We start from the raw sequence: 20,682 nt of genomic DNA, 5'->3' as shown, positions 1-20,682 counted from the left end.
AGGCGGATTTCTGAGTTCGAGGCCAGCCTGGTCTACAGAGTGAGTTCTAGGACAGCCAAGGCTACACAGAGAAACCCTGTCTCGAAAAAACCAAAAAAAAAAAAAAAAAAAAGAAGAAAAAAAGAAAAAGAAAAACTGATTTGGAGGGTAGGGTAGGGGTGTTGAGAGAAGAAATATAGGGAAAGGCAGCATTTGAGGTAGTGTGGAGACCTAAATGACAAAAAGATAAACTTAACTGGGCTTTAAAAAGTACACTGACCACCACACTTCATAGCCACCACAGACACACAGGAGACCCTCATCAGTAAGTACCGAGAATCAGCCTTTTGGAGAGACCACACAGCAATGACAGAATCTGAGGTTTCCTAACTCGTATCTGCCATTATGAACCCACATCAGTGAACTCTGGTCATGAGCACACAGTGCACACAGCGCACACTGTGTCTGTCTGCAGATGTTCCCAGCAGACACTGCTCACAGGGCCTGCTTTATTCTAGCAGCCTTGACAAGGCCATAAAGGCTTGGAGGGAAGATTCAGCAGCAGTTAATATCGGCCATGGTTCCAGGCAGGCGCTCCTACAGGGAGATGCCACCCCACCAGCTAATGACCCATGCCCTGGCACATCTGCCAAGACACTGCACTACTGACAGCATCTATCTCCTGGGGGTGGGGCATTAAGTAAGGAAAATAAAGGAGGCAGGGCGCCTGAGATACCCAAGGTGTGTATCCCTGGTCACCCCATGACACTCGGCCCTTGGTAGGGTGACCTCCAGTCACGTGGTACGCGCTAGGATTTCCACCTCAGAGTTCTCGGGGTTTCTCCTGGGCCGGACTCTGCACCCTGTGAACACTTAAGTGACCCCGAAGAACTGGTCGCAAGGACCTGACCGACTCAGCTTCTGATTTCTGGACGCCCTGCACACCGGGCTCTCAGTCGCCATGGCCAGTGTGATGATCATCCCAGAGAACCGAATACAGATCCCAGCCTCCCCAACCGGGACCACACGGAAGAACGGCGCCCAGTTCTCCGTTCTAGTAATCCAAAACTGCAGGCCGCTCGCCCCAGGCCTCCCAGTCCCGGGGACCCGACCCTATCCGCGTTTCTGCACCAAAGCCTCCCAGGTTCTCCGTGCACTGGACACCCCGAGCACCGGCCGGACTCACCATGGTGCCAGCAGTCCAGCACTTCCACTAATCCGGGATGGGCGCTGGTCAGAGGAGGCTGCGCGGTCTCCTGGCAACTCCGACTAGATCCCGCGCTGGCTCTCAAATCCTCGCGAGACTATCCTTCAGGTCTCCTTCCCCCGCCCCCACCCTGCCCTAAGGGACCTGGGCAACCGGGAGTGCGTCCCTAACAACGCGCCAGAAGAGCTAGTGTTGCCCTCAGTGTATTGCTGGTCTCTCTCCCACTACAACTTGGGCTACAGAAGAGACCGATTGTGGTTCCTCGGGTTCTCCAGAGTCTACATGGCGGGCGCTCACAAGGAGGAACGGTAAAGAGAAAGTCTGAATGATTAATCTGCCTCCCAAGCTCAGTTCCCAAATTGGATTCAAATGTGAGCTAAGAGCCCGCTCCTGCCGCTCCTCCACCTTGCCCTGCTTGTGAAAATTCCTTCCACGTGCTGCTCTGATGAGACTGAACGTGCAAAGCTGGGCTTCCAGAAAGAAAAACGCCGAGGGTGCTTTGCCTGCGATCACTGGGGAAGCGGAGAGGAAGAGTGCATGCGTTGGAAGCTAGCCTGGGCTACATACCAAAAACCTTGTCTCAGCCGGGCAGTGATGGCACACACCCAACCTGGTCTACAAAGTGAGTTCCAGGACAGCCAGGGCTATACAGAGGAACCCTGTCTTGAAAGAAACCAAAACAAACAAACAAAAAAGCTGGAGAGATGGCTCAGCGGGTAAGAGCACTGACTGCTCTTCCGAAGGTCCTGAGTTCAAATCCCAGCAACCACATGGTGGCTCACAACCACCCGTAACGAGATCTGACCCCCTCTTCTGATGTGTCTGAAGTCAGCTACAGTGGAATAAATCAATCTTTGGGCTGGAGCAAGCAGGGACTGAATTGATCGGAGCGGAGGTCCTAAAAATTCAATTCCCAGCAACCACATGAACAGCTGCAGTGTATGCACATCAGGGTAAGAAAAAGAAACACCGAAGTGGTCTAGGAGGACAGGGTGTTCAGAAACAGAGTATTTCAGAAACAGAAGGGGCAGCAGGTCATGCTTCCCTGAAGACTCCACACCCATAAGTGGATGCAGGCATTGCTAGCCCGATGAGCTTGCTCAGAGGATCTGAGGATCCTATCAATGAGACACTCCTGTTTGCTAACACAACTCCCCAGTGTCCCCAGTGTCCCCCCTCCCAGAATGGCCCACTGGAAGAACAGCATCGAATCCTCGTGAGCGTTCTAACAGCAGCTTTTTTGGCAGTAAACCTTAACAAAAGTCCCACATGGCTGCCACGCTGTCTGCTGTCAGTGAACTTTAAGGTGAGCCCCGCTTGTCACGCTCTTCCTGGAAAACTCAAAAGCAGCACCTGGGAGCACCCGAACACGGTCGGATGCTGTCGGATGCTGTCGGCCGAGCGCTCAGATTGTCGGCCACAACATACAGGTGGGCACCGGGTAGCCTGGTTCTCACGGGAGCCTTCCAAGAAAGCTGGATTTCTTTTCTAAGGACCTAGCCTTGGAAGTTGCATGGTCGCACATCTCCCAACCTCTACCAGCCAGTGCAGTCACAGCCTCAAACAGCACTGCAGAGAAAAGGTCCTGATGGCACAGTTCTGGAAGAAATGCTTCGAAAAGAAATGCTTTGGGGCTTGTTTGTTGAGGCAGAGTCCATGTAGCCAAGGCTGACCTCAAAGCCAGAGCATTAAATAGTAGATGATCTTGAACACCTGATCCTCCTGCCTCTACCTGTGAAGCATTGGGACAGGTGTGTAGCACCATGATTGCCTCCATGACATTTTAACGATTTTGGAAAGCACAGCCTGCTGCTGTTCCAAGTACCTAATAGTGGCCTATGCTTTTTTTTTTTTTTTAGATTTATTTATTTATTGTAAGTACACTGTTGCTGTCTTCAGACGCCCCAGAAGAAGGCATCAGATCTCATTAGGGATGGTTGTGAGCCACCATGTGGTTGCTGGGATTTTTAACTCAGGACCTCTGGAAGAGCAGTGCTCTTAACCGCTGAGCCATCTCTCCAGGCCCCCCCCCCCATCCCCAAGCTAACCTTATGCCCTAGTTTTGTCCCAGGGAGGAAAGGAATGACCAAGGAATGAGCACTGGCTCAGCCAGGCCTGGTGGGGTTTCAGAGGGCTTTAACCAGTAGGTTGATATGTTCCCTTGTTTTGTAAACTAAAGGAGAACTAGTTTTCTGAAATCGGCTCTCGAGCTTAGAGTCCACAGGCTACCTTGTGTCCACTAGAGCTGGGCAGAAAGCCAGAGCTTTGACTCAGACCCTACTTGACTGACTGAATGAAGCGTTTTGGCTACTATCCTAGCCATCCATTCCGCCCAAAGCAGTACCAACTTATTCCATCAGCTCAAACTCCCCTCAGCCTGTTCAGTTATGAATAGCTCATCTTCTCTGTTAATTTCCTTTGTTGTTTTTGTTTTTCTTTTTGTAAAAGTGTAAAAGGATTTTAGATTGGGCCTTCTGACTTCTAGCCCTGAATGTGCAACCTGGAAAAAGTCACTTTCTGTCTGTCTCTGGGCCTGGCATCTTTAGAGCTCTAGAAGAAGTAAAGAGATACTGTGTCTTAGTTAGGGTTACAATGTCTGTGAGGAAACACCACGACCAAAACAACTTGGGGAGAAATACATACTCAGCTTACACTTCCACACTGCTGTTCATCAGCAGAGGAAATCAGGACCGGAAGACAAAGCAGGGCAGGAACCTGGAAGCAGGAACTGCCGCAGAGGCCATGGCGGAGCTACTTACTGGCTTCCTCCTCAGGATTTACTCAAGCTGTTTTCAAAGAGCCACCTGCTTCTGCCTCTGGAGTGCTGGGATAATTAAAGGCCTGTGGCACCAGGGCCTGGCCTTAGCCTGCTTTCTTATAGAACCCAGGACCACCAGCTCAGGAACAGTACCACCCACAGTGGCCTGGCCCTCCCACATCAATAATTAAGAAAATGCCTTACAGCTGAACATTATGGAGGCGTTTTCTTAATTGGGGTTCCCGCCTCTCAGATGACTTCAGCTGTGTTAAGTCGACATAAAACTATCTGGCACGCTGTGCCATGCAGACAGGTCTGATGCAGGGCTGGCGTTTGGAGATGAGACTCCAGTTGAGGGTTATCAATACATCCAAGGCTTCCTTTTTACTAGGTCACCGCCACCCCCACCCCGCCCGGACTTGTACTCTCAATATGGATTCAATAGCATTAATCAGGTCCACAATTTGCAGGCTTATCAGTTGAGGGTTCTGGGGCCGCTTTGGCCCTTCTTGTGGCACCTCCTCTCCTAACTCTTCTGCCAGGCTCCTCACGTAGCTGGCGCCCCACAAAAGCCCGTGGTTGTAACGGATGAATGGACCGCAGCCAGCGCAGCTCAGTGCGCAGGAGCCAGGGAAGCTAGCTGAAGTCGGAGGTCCTCAAAGGGCTATGTCCCTGCAGAAGGGTGGGGGTGTGGGGGTGGGGGTTGTTGTTGGCCGGGTCGGCAGGGGGCGCGCGAGGAGCAGGGCGGGGCTGCACCTGTGCTGCTGGCTGCTGGAGATGGGGAGGGGAGCGGCGCCAGAAGCAGCTGCGCGCCCCGCCCCGCGGGCTCCTCCCCGCCGCCGCGGCCCCTTAGCTGCTGCCCCGATGCGCTGTGCCCGAAGCCCGGACCCAGTAGTCACCAGAGCAGTTGGGGCACCCGGGCTGTCGCCGCCGCTGCCCACACCCCTCGCGGACCCCATTGGCCGCATGGAGTCTCCCGAGGGCGCTGGTCTGGGAGGTGAGTCCGACCCCGGTCCCCAGAACCCAGCAGCAAACCGCAGCCCCTCCCTCTGCCCACTAGCCAGCTACTCCCGGGGCCTGGAGACCCGCTGATGCCTTTTGAGCCCGCCCGTTCGACTCAGAGCTAGGGGCGGAGGAGGGGGCCGGGCCAGATCCTTGGAAACGTGCGGGTACCCGGCTCGGCAAACACAAGACTGCGTCTCTTTCCCTGCTTTGCGAGCTCCAGTCTCAGGAAGCCTTGCGGACTGCCCTCCAAGGCGGTGACCAGGGGTTGCGTCTTGAGCCCCCTGCCAGCCGAGCCTGGGAGCGGGGGAGGGGCGCGTAGGGACCGTAGTTAGGGGTCTGGAGAGGCGATCCGTTGGGGCGATGCTACCCGCTTGTTCACGCGTAGGCTTTGTTCGCCCCAGCGGCGATACCAGGAGGAATGACAAGAGGTGGAAGGGGGTCTGGGGCTCCCGGCTGAGCTGGGGTTTTGGTGAGGTCATGGCGCATGCACCCGAGCTCTTGGTGCTGCAGGGCAGCGGCGTCCGAGCTGCCCAGCTGCCATATATTTGGAAGGGAAGGTGTGAATGGTATGCTCCCTCCTCAGCCTCTCCCAGCAGCTGAAGACCCTTGAGGTTAAGAGCTTACCGCAGGTCTGCCCTCCTTGGAGCGTGCCCACAGGCGGGTGGCTGATAATAGAGAGAAAACTTAAAAATCACCCACCCCGCGTCTCAGCTTTCCAGAAAGCTTTTCAGGGATCCATCGCTGTGGGAACTTGGATGTAATCTGAACAATCCATCACTTGCTTAGCCATACCCAGCACCTCTAAGATTTCCTGAAGATCCCATCTCAAGGAACCACCAAGTGTCTGAGGATTTGGCCAGCTTGCCATTCCACCTGCAGCCCAGCCACACGACGGCTTCTTCTGAAGTCCAAAGGGTTGCCCCCTGGGAGCTGTCCCCAAGCGTCTCCTATGTCTACAAGCGGGGAGCAGTGTCCTGCTTGAAAACCCTTCCCCGCCTAAGCGCCACTTTCCAGCCAGTGGGATCGGTTGTGCTTTGTTTTGTTTGTATGGGAGACCAGCGTTCTTGCTATTGACAGTCCCCAGACCTTGGGTCTTCCCAGAACCAGCTCCGTGGGTACCAGAAGGTAGATGGTGTGGGGAGCAAGGACTTGGCTTGTTATTTTTTTCAGGGTTATTCTTTGAGCTGTGCGAGGTTGGAAACTTGCCTGTGCCCCTGAGCCTCCATTAGCATGGTTGTCGATACAGGCAGCCCCCCTTGTACAGGGCAGAGGGTTTTCTTTCTGTGGGGGAAGAAAGAACAAGCCCACAAGCTTAAACAGAGACAGTGAGCTGTTTCTGATGTATACGTTACTGGCTGGGGGTAGGGGTGGGCGTCTCAGACGCCCGGCAGCTCAGTGAGCAAATCCCAAGTACCTATCATGAGCTGGTACTGTGTGCCTGCATGTCGGGCGGCAAACGCCACGAGGGAATTCTCTCTTGGTGCCTTTGGCATGTTTTCTTGTCTGCATCCTGAGCTAGTGGGCTGTGCTTGGTGGGGCTCCCTAAGGGTGACTGTAACAGTAACTTTGTTTTGGAGCATGTGTAACACAAAAAAAGCAGAGCCCAGGAGGATGGAGTTCTGTGTACCATCCCCCAGACCCGCAGCGGGGCTCGCTCATGCAGACCTTGCCAGCCTCCCGCTAGTCCTCCGCATTAAATCTAGACCTGTTATCCATCAGCAGCCACTGAAGAAACGCTCTCCCCAAAGTACAGTCTTTATCGAGTAGCATTACGTCTACGTAGCCCTGGCTACCCTGGATCTTGCTTGCTATGTAGATCAGGCTTGCCCCCACCTCCTGACTCTAAAGGTGTGTGTACCATCATGCCAAGCCTAATATACAGTTTTTGAACCTAAATAATTTAGGGGATGGGAAAAGTGTCATTAGGTAGCCCTGGCTGGCCTGGAGTTGGGAGGCCTATCTGCTCTCACCTCTTGAGCTCTGGGATTAAAGGCATGCCCCATCATTCCCCAGGTAATAATTTCTTTAAAGCATGAGATCATGGAGCTGAGGCATGTGCGTGAGAGTGTAAAAGCTGCCCTCCTCGAGAGCCCACCTGATGCCTTTGGGCACCAAGTCTCTGCCCCCTCCTCATCTCTAAGGGGGGAGGATGTTCCCAGAGTCTAGAGAAACAGAGGGCTGTGGCCCTGCACTGAGAGTACGCATGGGGTTTCAGCATCCTTAAAGACTGCACTGATGGTATAGATTCAGGGGGAGAGATGCTGGGGAAATGGGCTCAGGTGACCCTTACCTCTGTGACCGTTGTGCCCCGCTGGCGGCCACTCTGTTTACATAGTCATGTCATTAATTGTTCTCTTGTTCAGTGGTGTAGAAAGTGGCCCGGCCTTGGGAGCACAGCAAGAAACATGAGATCGAGGCCTAGTTTCCAAGTCACAAATGTGCGAGAACTGGGACATCAGCAAAGCTTGTGTGACCAGTCAGTCCTTAGGAAGCCTGGCAGGCCAGGATGTCGGCACTCCTAATCTCCATCCACAGGCTAAGGCAGCAGCAACAGCAGCCCCCCCCCCCGCCCATGGAGGCTGTGTACGGGACCAGAGCCAAGGGTCACTGTGGAGCCCTCTCCAGGCTCCAGACACCACTTCCCTCTACCATGTCCAGGGTGACTGCCGACCTGAGCCCATTCAGCTCAGTCTGCCTGCTTTGCTGTGCCCTAGCCTGCCTACCACGGTGCCTTGGCTTAACTGGGATGGGCTACAGATCTTGCTGGAGGATCTGTTCTTTCTTCCTACAATAGCTTGCCAAGAGGGCAAACTGACCAGATGATTCTTAGCACAGCCACTTATTAACTGTGGGGCCTCGGGGTCATTCTTTCATATACACAGAGATGGGGGGGGTCTTTCCTACACACACATGGTGTGGGGGAGAGAGAGAGAAGGGGGGGAGAGAGAGAGGGATGGATGAGGGTCAGAGGCTTCCTCTGTCTTGGCAGATTTAAACTTCTGGCTTCAAACCTCATGGTCCGCCCACCACCACTTCCCAACTGCTGGGACTGGACATGTGACCCGTGCACCAGCCTCAAGTCTCACCAAGCCCTGCCTCTACCTCTCTAGTTTGGGGAGGATGGGCATGTACCACAAGAATGTTCTTGATGGTGACAATCCTGTCTTCATTCTCCTCCCCCACATATCTGGTTAAGGACAAAGCACCAGGATTTGCAGAATAAAAACAGGACTAAGTCCAGAGCAAGATGGAGAAGAACCAAAACTAGATACACGAGGGTGCTTTAAAACCCACAGAGAGCACTTGCCAAGTGTGTGCGATGCTCCTGGGTATGCTTGGTTGGAACCCCAGCCACCTATACAGAGGTACCACATCTCACTGACTCCAAGGCCTCATGGACAAAATATGAAAAGATGTGATAAGGCCACCATTGTCTTGGCTAGCCCAGGAGCTGAAGAGTAGCCCCAAGAGCTCTAGCAAGGGGTACAAGATAGGGGCCATACTTGCTATTTAGCCAAGGTCCTAGATGGGGTCCCCCATCTCAGCACAAGAAACCCCAGAAAATGTAGGAAAGTGGGAACAGTACCAGCGTTTCCTCCCTTCCGCCTGGCTCGCCCTCATGCAGATGGACGCTGGAGTTCAGAGAAGGCCCACTCATCCTGCACACAACTCTACTGCAGCCTGCTACCCATCCCCCTCTCCTGAGCTCCTGGCCCCATCTGAGATCCACACCCCCCCCTCTGCCCTTTGCATCTGATGGGGAAGGCTGGAGTGTTCACGGATGCCCCAGCCCCACATCTGCTGCCAACACCTCTCATTAGGAAAGGCAGTCTAGCCTGACGTGCAGCTGTCGACGGCCAGGGCCTGGGCTGTGGCTGCCTCAGCTCAATCCTCGCTCAGGGCAGCAGCTGCCCTTAGTGTGTTCAGTGTTCATCACCCAGGGCTGCCAAAAATAATCCACGGGACACTTGTGCATCTCAGCACGGATCACACAGGGATGTCATCCACCTGGGTCCACCCTGAGTGACTCCAGGTGGGGTAAGACACACCGTGAAGGACCTAGAAACCGGAGAGGGAAGTTGGAGAGTCTGGGAAGAGCTCACTGGGAAAAGGGCAGGGAGACAGGAATGTGGTGCTCTCTCCTCTGGGAAGATGATAAGTCAGGGGACAGGAACAGCGGGGCACACCTAATATTGGGATCTCTGGTGGGGTGTGGGGAATGGCGAGGAGGCTGCTGGGAGAAGGGATGGGATGGGAAGGGAGAGGATGGGTACCTGCTAAGAGATCTAAACTATCCCATGGGAGAAGCTGCCAGGATCATGTATGGAGATAGGTGTGTCCAGCAGCCCACTGGGTGATGGCTCCAGCAGCCCACTGGGTGATGGCTCCAGGCACTGGAAAGTGCTAGTGTGGAACCAAGCAGTCTTCACCCCCGCAGATTCCAGAGGGACAAATGCTCTCCAAGAGAAAGCTGTTAAATAAGAGACAAGCAATTCTCCTTTTGAAAAGAACCTTCAGCAAACCACAGTTGGGGCGGGTGTGTGGGTGCGCGGGGTGGGTGTGTGGGTGTGCGGGTGCACAGGCGTTCGGGTGTGGTGGACAGCAAGGCTGCCGCTTCCTGCTCCACTTCTTTTCCGTTTGAACTCAAACCACCGGCTTTAGATAAGTCAGTCAGTGCCCAGAAGAAAGGCAGGAACCCATGAGTGACTGATAAACATAACTAGACAAGCTGTGGTGTGGGGGACAGCGGAGCCTGACGCTGGCAAACCTGATGTCGAGTTCCCAGACCAAGAACACCTTGGAGCTGCAGTGCTGAGTGGTGTCTGTCCCTCCCTCCGTCCGCTGGCAGACACCTTTGCCTGGCCACCCAGGGAGGACAGCCTAAAAGGAAGCAGCTACGTATCTCTGCTTCCATATGGCCATGAAACAGAACCCCCTCGTCATGGCCAGGGCCTCGTGTCCCTCCCTACTCGCCACACAGCCCCACCCCGGAGGGATGTGGGGGTCCCATGAGTGTGGAGGTGACACTGTATCTTGGTTACAGAGATCGTTAAGGACGTCAAGGTACCACAGGCTGCCCTGAGTGTTCCAGTTCATGAGACGGGGGACACGTGCCATACACCTGTGGCAGAGGAGGAGGAGGTGGTTGGCATCCCAATACCAGCACCAGGGCTCCTGCAGGTCACGGAGAGGAGGCGTAAGTATCACTGACCATCCGTCTGTCCATCCGGCAGCCTGAGTGTGAGAGGCGGCAACCCTGCCCCGTGAAGGGCAACTGTGCATGCGGTTGTCCAATCTGCAGAATGGAGGAACTGAGAAAGCTCTCCGGTCTGGAGTGTGCAGAGCCATTGGAGCTCTGGGTCTGCCTGGTCTTGTCCAGTACTGGCATTACAGGAAGGGCTGGTTCTGGGAATGGCTCAATGGGTAAACTGCTTGCTCTGCAAGCTTAAGGTCCCCAGTTCAGATCCCCAGCCCAGCATGGCAGTATGTGCTTTTATGTAAGCCCTGAAACAAGGAGACAGAAATGAGGATCCTTCGGGCTTCCTGATCAGCCAGCTAGTCTAGACAAACTGGTTAAATACGAGTCCCTGTCTCAACAGGTACAGCAGAGAAGTGAGTAAAGACCCCCATCGGCCTCTGGCCTGCATGCACGCACATATGTATGAAAGCACACACGAATACCCAAAGAGCCAGGTCACCCATGGGTTCTGTGCAAAGAGGTCCCTAAGGCTCTTGGTAGCTTCAAGTGGGCCTGAGAGGTGCCTGTGTCTCCTGGAACCCCTAGAGCCTCTGAGCAGCGTCTCCTCTCTGGAGGTCCACTTCGATCTCCTGGACCTTACTGAGCTGACCGACATGTCTGACCAGGAGTTGGCCGAGGTCTTTGCGGACTCCGATGACGAAAACCTTGCCACTGAGTCCCCAGCAGGTGAGGCTGCACGCTGGCTTGAGGGAAAAAGGGCATAAAGGGGGTGCTCTGGGGATGTCCTGGGGCCTAATTAGACAGCTTTTTTACCCAACTGTGTATAGTACTTGTCCTTGCTTATACTCTGCATTGCTGTGCCCCTATCTCCCTCCCCTCGACTGCTACAGATGAACCACAGGAAGCCAACTATTGTTCCTTGAAAATACAGCTTACTAAGTGTGGACTTTATGTTAAGCTATAAGCACGAGGTGGGGGGCATTCACCAACCTGGGCCTCTCATCACTTGAGTGGCTTCTCCTCAGGAAAGTAAGAGGTGCTACGGGGTATGTGGGTGAGACCCCAGCCTTACCACCCTTCCATCCTCTCCTGAGCCCCAGGCCAGCAGGGTATGTTGTAATCCCTCTGGCCAGAGCATAGGGCTTGCTACAAATCCTTCAGTCCTTCCATTTTGTTTTGTTTTTTCTTCCCAAAACAGGGTTTCTCTATGTAGCCCTGGTTGTCCTGGACCTCACTTTGTAGACCAGGCTGGCCTTGAACTCAGAAATCCACCTGCCTCTGCCTCCCCAAGTGCTGGGATTAAAGGCATGCGCCACCACTGCCTGGCTTGTTTTTGCTTTTAGAAATAGGGTTTCTTTGTAGCCCTGGCTGTCCTTGAACTCACTCTATAGACCAGGCTGGCCTCAAACTCAAGAGACCTACCTGCCTCTGCCTCCTGGGTGTTGGGAATAAAAGCTTACACTAACATGCCTGGCTCAGTGGTTTGTTTTTGTTTTTGTTTTTTTTTGCTTTTGAGACAGGGTTTCTCTGTGTAGCTCTGACTGTCCTGGAACTCTCGGATTTTTTATTGTTTGTTTTGTTTTTAAAGACATGGTCTCAGCCAGGTAGCAGTGACACATACCTTTAATCCCAGCACTTAAGAGGCAGAAGCAGGCAGGTCTCCAAGTTTAAGGCCAGCCTGATCTACAGAGTGAGCTCTAGGACAACCAGAACTACAAAGAAACTCTGGTGTCATTGAATGTTGGTTGTGCACATGTTTGATCCCAGCACTTAGGAAGCAGAGGCAGAATTTTGAGTTCAAGGCCAACCTGTACTATCAAGTGAGTTTCAGGACAGCCAAGGCTACACAGTGAAATTCTCTCTTTTAAAAAAACCTTAAGCCGGGCGGTGGTGGCGCACGCCTTTAATCCCAGCACTCGGGAGGCAGAGGCTCTGAGTTCGAGGCCAGCCTGGTCTACAAAGTGAGTTCCAGGACAGCCAAGGCTATACAGAGAAACCCTGTCTCGAAAAACCAAAAAAAAAAAAAAACCTTAAAAAAAAATTCTCAGTAGCCCCTGGTTGACTTTTCTTTACAGACCAAAGTGGCCTCAAACTTGGAGTTCCAACTGCCTCTACCCCCCACCCCCAAGTTCTGGGATTAAAGTCACCACACCTGGCCTTGCAACATTTCAAAAGCCATCAGTGACTGACCTTCAGACCCACTTTGTGCTTCGGAGTAGGAAAAGCAAAGGAGCTAAGCCCCACCCACCAGCCACAGCTTCTCCCACCCCCAAGTCAGGTCAGGCACACATGACCCATATTAGGGCTTAGACTGTATGCCAAGGGCCCGAGGATCTTCTGAGACATGATCTTACCATGTAGTCGGGCTGGCCTGAAACTCACTTTGTTGACCAGGCTGGCCTGAAATTCAGATCTGCCTGCTTCTGCCTCCCGATTGCTAGGAAATATAGGAAATCAACATTCTTATGAAAGGCACCACCAGCCCTAGTGAGGACTCTGCCAGCCCACATGCTTCTGGGTGTTGGTGGAGTGGCCTCCGTGTATCCAGGGAGCTGTGGGCTCTGAGACAAGACGGCAGCATGAAGGTGGACCCCGGCTCCCTCTTGTGGGTTCCCGTCCCAGCGCTCCTGCAGAACGGAGTCTAACCTTATCTGGTGGCACCCCCTGTTAGCTCTGCCTTCCCCTCGAGCCTACATGTGTATGCTGAGTCAGGAGATGGCCTGTGACATCTGTGGCTAGGCAGGCAGAGTGGGAGCCCAACTCTAGCCTAACTGTTATCCTACCTCCATACAGTCTGCACCCTGGACAGGAGCTGAAGTCTCATGATGGGACAGACTGTCAGGCTTACAGGGCCACAAGATATATCAAGCTACTTAGGAAGTCAGGGATTTGGCAGTGGCCTATCAATACGGGGGGTAGGACAGTCTCGAGACTTGAGCCAGACATAGTGGTGCATTCGGGAAGCAGAGGCAGGTGGATCTCTGATTTTAAGGCCAGCCAAAGCTGTACAGGAAGACCCTGTCTCAAAAACTATGAGAGGGGGAAAAAAAAAAAAGCCCAGTGTCCCCTGGGGCATCAAGAGCCCCTGCACATCCTACAAACTCTTCAGTGTGGGGCAGACACTCAGGCCTGTGTGCACCCAGAAACCACACAGCCGAGACTGGCAAAGCCACAGTGTGGAGCCTCAGTCCCCCATCTTACTGAATTCTTGACTGTACCTTTCTGTGTCTTCACCAGGTCTGCACCCACTATCTCGGGCCAGCTGCCTACGCTCACCATCCTGGACGAAAACAAGGGCGGAGCAGAACCGTGAGAAACAGCCCCCCGGTGACCCAGAGCGGCAAGGGACAATTGTGGACACATTCCTCACTGTGGAGGAGCCCAAGGAAGATTAGCCGGTCTCCTCCTGCTCCGCTGTTGCTGAAGGACTGGGCCGGACTACCATAATGGCACCGTGGGACAGCACTGGCACAAGAGGCACTCTGCCAACTCCAGCCATCACCCCTGACACCGTGTCAAAGTCCGGGTGCCAGGCTTAGGCCCCTGGATGCTCTAGCACAAGCACAGCCCGGTGGCCTTCAGTCCGGCTGGTTCCTGAACACTGCATCAGGGATGACACTGAACAGAGTCTCTGCCTCGGCATGAGAGAAGGGACTGACAGCAGCGACCTGGGTCTTGTCAAACCTGTCTCTCAGACAAGGCTTTCTGTCTCTTGAGATTCCAAATAGGTTCAAAGTAAGGGACCCAAGCCCACGAGAGCTGCCAAGGAATCCGTAGGGTTTATCTCTGACATCGGTGAGCTCGAAAGCCCAGAGTAGATTTGGTGGTAGGTCAAGGGCTGGCTCTGCTGTCCAGCCAAGTGGCAGTGGTGGGTGTTACTTTCCTAAGATTTCCACCTTGACTTAAAATTTTACACCCTTCCTCTGCCCTCAGTTGGCATCACTGTTTGCAGTCTCCGCCCCAGGCCCGCTCTGCCTGTTCCGTGGGCGTGACAGTTCAAAAGCTGCCCCATGTCTTCCTTAGTTCAGAACATCCAACCTCAGTGACGACTCCCAGGTTGCTCGGAAGGACAGAGTGCCACCTCCCCAGTCCTGTACCTGTCAAAGGGGCACACTGTGGATCTATGGGAGCAGCTGAGGGGTGACAGGAACAACCTAGCCACCCACTGTGCTGTGAGATGCTAGGCACTCAGTTTAGACTCTCAACGTTCCTTTCATGTGCACAAAGACAAACACACTGGCTGCTCTGACCACGAATCAAAGACTGTTTTGAAATAAAGGTTTACTTTTTGTCCCCAGGCTGACCTGCCCGCTGCCCACCATCTTCTAAAGAGGACAAGGCGTTTGATTTTCATTTGCAGTGAATGCTACCGGGGAGAAAATGCCCTGGGCTTCTGCCGGGGGCGGGAGCTACATCCAGGAGGCTCCTCTCCAGAGCACCCCTGCCTCTGCACTGCTGACCCCCAAATGTGGGTTATTTCTGCCTGTCTCCCGAAATGAAAACCAACCCTGGCTTCCAGAGGATACAACCCAGCAGCTGCCTTTTCATCTCCAGGTAGCTGTGTAGCCTTGGCCACACTCCAGCCTGTCGGAGTCTTACCCTCACCATCCACCCTTCCTGCTGCAGCTTCCACAGGGCACAGTTACAGAGTGGGATTAAAGTATGCCCGTCATCTTTGGACCTCTGGTCCCTCTAGATGGCATCAAAGTGCCACGGGAGCTCTGCTGTGCGATCCCAGGCTATGCTTATTTGGGTTGCATTTTGGGGACAAGTGCCCTGGATTTCTAGCCCCTAAGTTAATACAACACAAAGAATCACTAAGAAAATCCTGCCAAGTCTTCCAGTCAGCAGAGGTGGTCGGAGTCGAAGGAGCGCTCTGCCCAGAAGCCACAGGGAAGCCCAAACCTTGCTACTTTACCACTGAAATGAGGTGAACATAGAAACCAGCCAGGCCTGACTACCTTCCGGAGGCTCGGGGCAGCCAGGTCTACCGTGTGTATTTCATGGGAATGGTGTGCTTTCTGGAAAATTCTAAGCACCCCTACATCTGTCCCTTTTCTTAGAGGGAGGTGGCAGAGACCAGGGCCACCTTTACTGCTCTTGCTGACCTCCAGCACTCTCAGGTTAGCACAGCAGGGGGGACAGCGGCAGCAAGGGGTTCCCAGATCTGCTGTCTAGAAATGCTGCGACACACCCATGAGTCATGTAAAATAGACGAGAGAGATTCCATTGGTGAGGAGAGCAAGAAGGAGGATGTTACAGCTCTTTAACCAGCACTTGTGAAAGAAAGTATGTGAGTGTGTTGGGGATGGGGGGCACCTGGATCAAAGGTGGAGGTGTGGGTAGCAAACAACCTGAGAACACTGAGCCAATGGGGTGGGGGGCACAGGAGCCCTGCCCCCAGGTCTGCTCAAAGGGTGTGGTCTGACGGGCAGTGACTGGGGCTGATAGTATTCAGTCTGCTAAAGGCATACACTGTGCCTGTCCCCACCACCCCCACTGCCTCCAGAGGCTCTTGACCTGCCTCAGGAGAAGCCCAGGGGAGACAGGGCCAACCCAGCCACCCACCCAACCCAGCCACTCACCCAACCCAGCCACCCACCCTACCCAACCACTGGCCGGTCACATAGAAACACCAAGGCAGCAACCACAACACTGTGTCAGTGCTGATCCTGGAGTCCCTACCACAGAGTCTACAATGTCACAGGCCTTCTGGGAGCCGAGGGATCAACCCAACTCAGAGGGAACCTAACACAAGACCCCCAGGACCCTAAGTAGTTCAGTGAATAATTTGGTCAACACCATGATATGAGTTTAAAATTCAGTTGGGCTGAAGCGATGGCTCAACAGGCAAGAGCGCTGATTGTTCCTCCAGAGGACCCAGGTTTAATACCCAGCACCCACATGGTGGCTCACAACTGTTAACTCCAGTTCTAGAGGATCTGACACCCTTTTCTGGGCTCTATAGGTACTGCATGCATGTGCTGCACATACATACAAACATACATACAGGCAAAACTCACACATAAAATTAGGAATAATTTTTTTTAAAAAATTCAATAATATACACTTTACAGTGAAAGTTGAAAGTATCTGTGTCCTGATGACACCTCGGAGACGAGCATGAGTTTAGAGACTGTGCGAGGCCATGCACACCCAGTATAGTCTTTACATCCAGCCAGTCCACCCAGTCCCCCCAATCTGGTCCTTAGCCGGGCCCCAAAGGGAAGGACAAAGGTTTAGGAGGCAGAGGGCAGGCCTCCACCCTCCTGGCCAGGCACCTGGGAAGCTATGGCATCAGCTAAAAGGCAGGAGAGTCGGTAGAGTGCCTGCGCAAAGCATGAGCATCTACTACAGCCCCCGCCATTCACATAACAGGGATAAAGATAAGCCTGCAATCCCAGCACTGGGCAGGCAGAGACAGGAAGATCCCTGGGGCTTGCTGGCCTGCAAACATAGCCAGATTCAATACGAGGCTCCATCTAAAAAACAGGGTAGACTGGGTGGCAACATGGTTCAGTGGGTGGAGGCACCGGCCAAGCCTGATGATCTCAAGAACCCACACAGTGGGGAGAATGACCCCAGAGGTTGTCCTCTGCCCTACGCATATGCACCATGGTGCGTGTGTGTTTGTGGACATGCGTGTGCAGATAGAAACACAACGAAATAAATGGAAAACAGTAGAGATAGAAAGCAACTGAGGAAGACATACTATCACATGCACACACAAACACTTTTAAAAAGTCAAGTGAGCAAATGGATTCCTCCCCAGGGCCACGAGCAGCCCTGACGCAGGCTACTGCAGCGGACGATGCAGCCCTGAGATCTGTGACCCCACCCGAGGCCTGCCCACAAGAGCACCCCTGGAACCCAAAGCTCCACTCCAAGCACCCCGCTCTCAGAGCGGGCCTCGCCACACGGCCTCGCCACACCCGGGTCCACAGGAAAGAGATGCCTCTTTCAGGCCATGGAGGCTTGGCCTTCCAAAGCCCTCCCTTTACCCAAGAGCTGGCCTGTAACAAGACGGCTGGTATATATGCGCCAGAGCCAGGGGGCTCAACCAAAACAATCCTCTGTGGGTCAAAAAGAGAGGGGGGGGATGCTGGAGAAAGGAAGGACTGCTGTGAGACGGAATTAAATTTGACACTCCACCAGTGAAGCAGTCAGACAGACCCAAAGGCTAGATGCCAGGTCTGACTGACAAACAGAATTTCTGATGCTGCCATGGGGGGGTAGCCACATTCCCTGTCCTCCCCTGCACATCTACTGGTGTGTTGGCTTTCCCTGCTAAGGACTGAGCAACTCACGGACTTCGCCTTCCTTCATTAACTGGCTTACGTTTTCTTCTTTACCAACCTTTATCTGTGCTGAGTCAGGGCTCAGCCCATGAGCAGTTACCTCAGAGGCAAGCTATAAGAGGCTCACTTGATCTGAAAACAGTGTAGATCCTCATGGCCCCACACCTGGAGTCCCTCCAAAAAGACATCACTCAGGGCTTCAGAGAAGCCAGAGTCAAAACCCCTCTTCTGTCTGAACTGGCCGACCCAGGTCGCGGGCCACACCTGTGCTCCCTCAGCTATCTCCTTGGCTGGATGCTGGAGTCTAGCTGCTTTTCTGTGGATTTTGAATGGCCTTATCTGAGACGTCTGTTCGCAGTTGTCACCTGTTTTAATTAGTCTTTCAGGTTCTCTGACAGCTGCTCTGCTGAGCAGCTCCCAGTCACCAGTGATCACAAGCCACCACCGGTGGCCACAGGCTATGCAGGGCTCTCCTGCAAGCCCCGCTCAGTGCCTCCTTCCTCCCGCCCCTGATTCCAGTCTTTCAGCCCCTCAGGAAGGGATGTGTCCTCCTCTAGGCTGCCGGTGCCCTCTACAAATTCCTCATAGGTGGACTTCTCTGCAAAGGGCCGTGGGCCCAAGAGCTCTATCATGTCGGCTTTCTCCAGCACTTCTTTCTCCAGGAGACGCCTGCCAACCTGAAAAGGATGGCCACCCGTCAGGCTGCTGTGCCCAGGACCAGGATGCACTTAGTGGTCCTGATCCAGGACAGAACCTAAGCTAAGTGGGTCCACGGAGATCAGCATGGTCCACTCCCCAACCTGTGCCCCACTCACCTTCTCCACCTGCTCCCGGCACTGTGTGAGCAGCTCCAGGGTCCGATTATAGGCAGACCTGACGAGGCACCGGACCTCTTCATCAATGAGCTGGGCAGTGGCCTCACTGTACGGCTTCTCCACCATGGTTTCACCTTGTCTGGGGAGGTCAAAGGATACCTGGCCCAGCTTCTCACTCATTCCAAACTGCACAATCTGAAGAACGTAGGAGCCCAGGGTAAGTCTTGTCCAAGGCAACACCCAGGGCCACACAGTAGGACACTTCTCCTTACCTGGGCATAGGCACTCTGGGTGACCTTCCTCAGGTCGTCCTGAGCCCCTGTGGTGATCTGACCAAAGAACAGCTGCTCAGCTACCCTACCCCCCAGCATCATACACATGCGGTCGAAGAGCTGCTCCCTTGTGTAGAGGTACTGCTCACGGGGAAGGTACTGGGCATAGCCAAGCCCCTTGCCCCGAGGAATAATGGATACCTGAAAAATAAGAACGTGGAGCTGGAGAAACGGGTCAGTGATCGGGAGCATGTACTGCTCTTGGAAAAAAACCCCAAGTTGAGTTCCCAGAACTCACATTGGGCGGCTTACAACCGTCTGTAACTCCAGCCCCAAATCAGAGGCCCCCCTGCAGACTGTGAGGTCTGCCTTTATGTGAGCAAACCTACACCCAGACACACCCACACACAACAATAAAGAGCAGGAGAGACAGATGGACCTGGGTTCAGTTCCCACCCCCCACATAATGGCTCATAAACACCTGTAACTCCATTTCCTGAGTTCTAGGCCATCTAACCCTCTTGTGCTGAGAACAAACATTCAGGCAAAAACACTCATACGCATACACATAAATCTTAAAAAACAAAAACAAACAAAAACTAAAATTAATCTTTAAAAAAATTCAAAGCCTACACTTTGTGAGCCTCAAACTCCACTAGGCCCTGAAGTGGCTATGGTCCCCTTACAACTTAGGACGGCAGGCTAAGAGCTTCAGCCCACTATAGACCAATGGAGTTGCCTAAGGAGTGCGTCTACCCGAACAGACTAAACTCAGAGTCTGACTGTAGAACAGGCTCTTCAGGACTTGAATGCACAATTACTTGCACAAAAGTCAGATCCAAAGTTTAATGCTTAAGCTAAGTCTCACCTAGAGCCAGTACCTCCTGCTCTGCCTCCCTGCCCCAAAAGGAGTCTGACAAATTACAGACCCACATACTGTGTGAAAACTAAGGGGATGCTGGAGGACAGTGCAGACAGTAAAGGCTCTGACCACTAAGCCATATGACCAGTTTGATGCCCAGGACCCATACAGGAGGAGAAAACTGGCTCCCACCTCTGACGATCATATGTGTGTACACACAGGCAGGCAGGCAGGCACACACACACACACACACACACACACACACAGAGTAGAAGAGCTGTAGAACCCTATCCGTGAGTGTGCTGTACCCATGTGGGCTGACACCTAGAAAGCTGGAGACAGTACTTGGGCCCAGAGGCTGCCAAGGCCATCAGCTGATAAACACAGCTTGAGCAACTGACCTTCAGCAGAGGGTCTGCATGCTCCAAGAACCAGCCCACCACTGCATGCCCAGCCTCGTGGTAGGCTACAGTTGTCTTTTCACTGGGTTGTAGGACCTGGGTCTTCTTCTCAAGGCCTACAAACCACATTCCAAGGAGTGAGAAACAAGGGCAGGACGTCCACTCCCAAACCCCCTAGACACCCTGCTGGACTGCCTGCCAGAGCCCAGTCCCAGGCCTAGGCAGGAACCTCTCCTGTGTCAGACAGGCTTCCCTCGGCACCAGCTCCACTCTACTCTCTACTCGGGAGTGAAAGCCATCTCCCAGAACTGGAGGCCACTCCGTTCACTCACTGTACCCAAACCTGACGCATCCTGCTTTAGAAAGCCACTCCGGGCCAGACAGACGGCTCAGCAGGTGAGAAGCACTGGCTGCTCTTCAGGAAGTCAAGGGTTTCGTTTCCAGCACCCACATGTCACCTCACAAGCATGTGTAACTCCAGTTCCAAAGGGATCCCACCCCCTCTATGGGTACTACACACATGTTGTACACAGGCATACATATAGGCAAAAAAATATCCACACACATAGAAAAATAAAAATAAATTTAAAAACAAAATGTTTAAAGCAAGCCACTCTCAGCCAACCAACTTACAAGGCCAAATCCCAGGATCACTTTCTGTTACGTGTCAAGACGCAGCAGCCAGGCACTGCAGATAAGCATCGCCGTGAGGGCTGACTGATGAGCTCCCACGAGCCACTGGAGCAGCCCTCAAGACTGCATGGCCTCCAAACTATTACTCTTCAAAACCAACACAAAGCCTCGGAGACGAAGCTCAAACATGGCTGCCAACCTGGCCAGGCTTCAGCTTTCCACTCAGGGAAGGCTGGCTCTATACTGCATCTG

The 20,682-nt window shown here is 53.5% G+C and overlaps 3 protein-coding genes across 4 annotated transcripts in view; 1 reads left to right on the top strand and 2 right to left on the bottom strand.

Moving 5' to 3' along the window:
• Gas8 (growth arrest specific 8) overlaps positions 1-1,283 on the bottom strand; it is a 19,672-nt gene extending 18,389 nt beyond the window's left edge. The window contains exon 1 of the mRNA XM_021220391.1: positions 1,166-1,283. Coding sequence (XP_021076050.1) covers positions 1,166-1,168 — 3 coding nt within the window. The 5' untranslated portion in view covers positions 1,169-1,283. The remainder of the gene's footprint in view (positions 1-1,165) is intronic.
• A 3,438-nt stretch (positions 1,284-4,721) lies between these two features.
• Positions 4,722-15,451, top strand: Dbndd1 (dysbindin domain containing 1). 2 transcript variants are annotated; one of them, XM_021220635.2, is made up of 4 exons: positions 4,722-4,941; positions 9,994-10,146; positions 10,735-10,875; positions 13,387-15,451. In XM_021220635.2, the coding sequence occupies exons 1-4, from the start codon at positions 4,722-4,724 to the stop codon at positions 13,542-13,544; spliced, it is 672 nt and encodes a 223-aa protein (XP_021076294.1). In that variant the 3' UTR covers positions 13,545-15,451. The 2 variants fall into 2 exon arrangements, with proteins under 2 accessions (XP_021076294.1, XP_029388206.1); XM_029532346.1 differs by lacking the exons at positions 10,735-10,875; positions 13,387-15,451 and adding an exon at positions 10,550-10,633.
• An 821-nt stretch (positions 15,452-16,272) lies between these two features.
• The window catches only part of LOC110337376 (AFG3-like protein 1), a 28,548-nt gene continuing 24,138 nt past the window's right edge, over positions 16,273-20,682 (bottom strand). The window contains exons 14-17 of the mRNA XM_021220250.2: positions 19,798-19,913; positions 18,535-18,735; positions 18,263-18,457; positions 16,273-18,124 (exon numbers count right to left, since the gene is read on the bottom strand). Of these exons, the coding sequence (XP_021075909.1) occupies positions 17,906-18,124; positions 18,263-18,457; positions 18,535-18,735; positions 19,798-19,913 (731 nt within the window). The 3' untranslated portion in view covers positions 16,273-17,905. The remainder of the gene's footprint in view (positions 18,125-18,262; positions 18,458-18,534; positions 18,736-19,797; positions 19,914-20,682) is intronic.

Source organism: Mus pahari, chromosome 20 (genome assembly GCF_900095145.1).
Source record: "Mus pahari chromosome 20, PAHARI_EIJ_v1.1, whole genome shotgun sequence".
NCBI classification, from domain to species: domain Eukaryota; kingdom Metazoa; phylum Chordata; class Mammalia; order Rodentia; family Muridae; genus Mus; species Mus pahari.
Note: the sequence above shows the minus strand (reverse complement) of the source record. Positions and strands in the feature narration are given on the sequence as shown.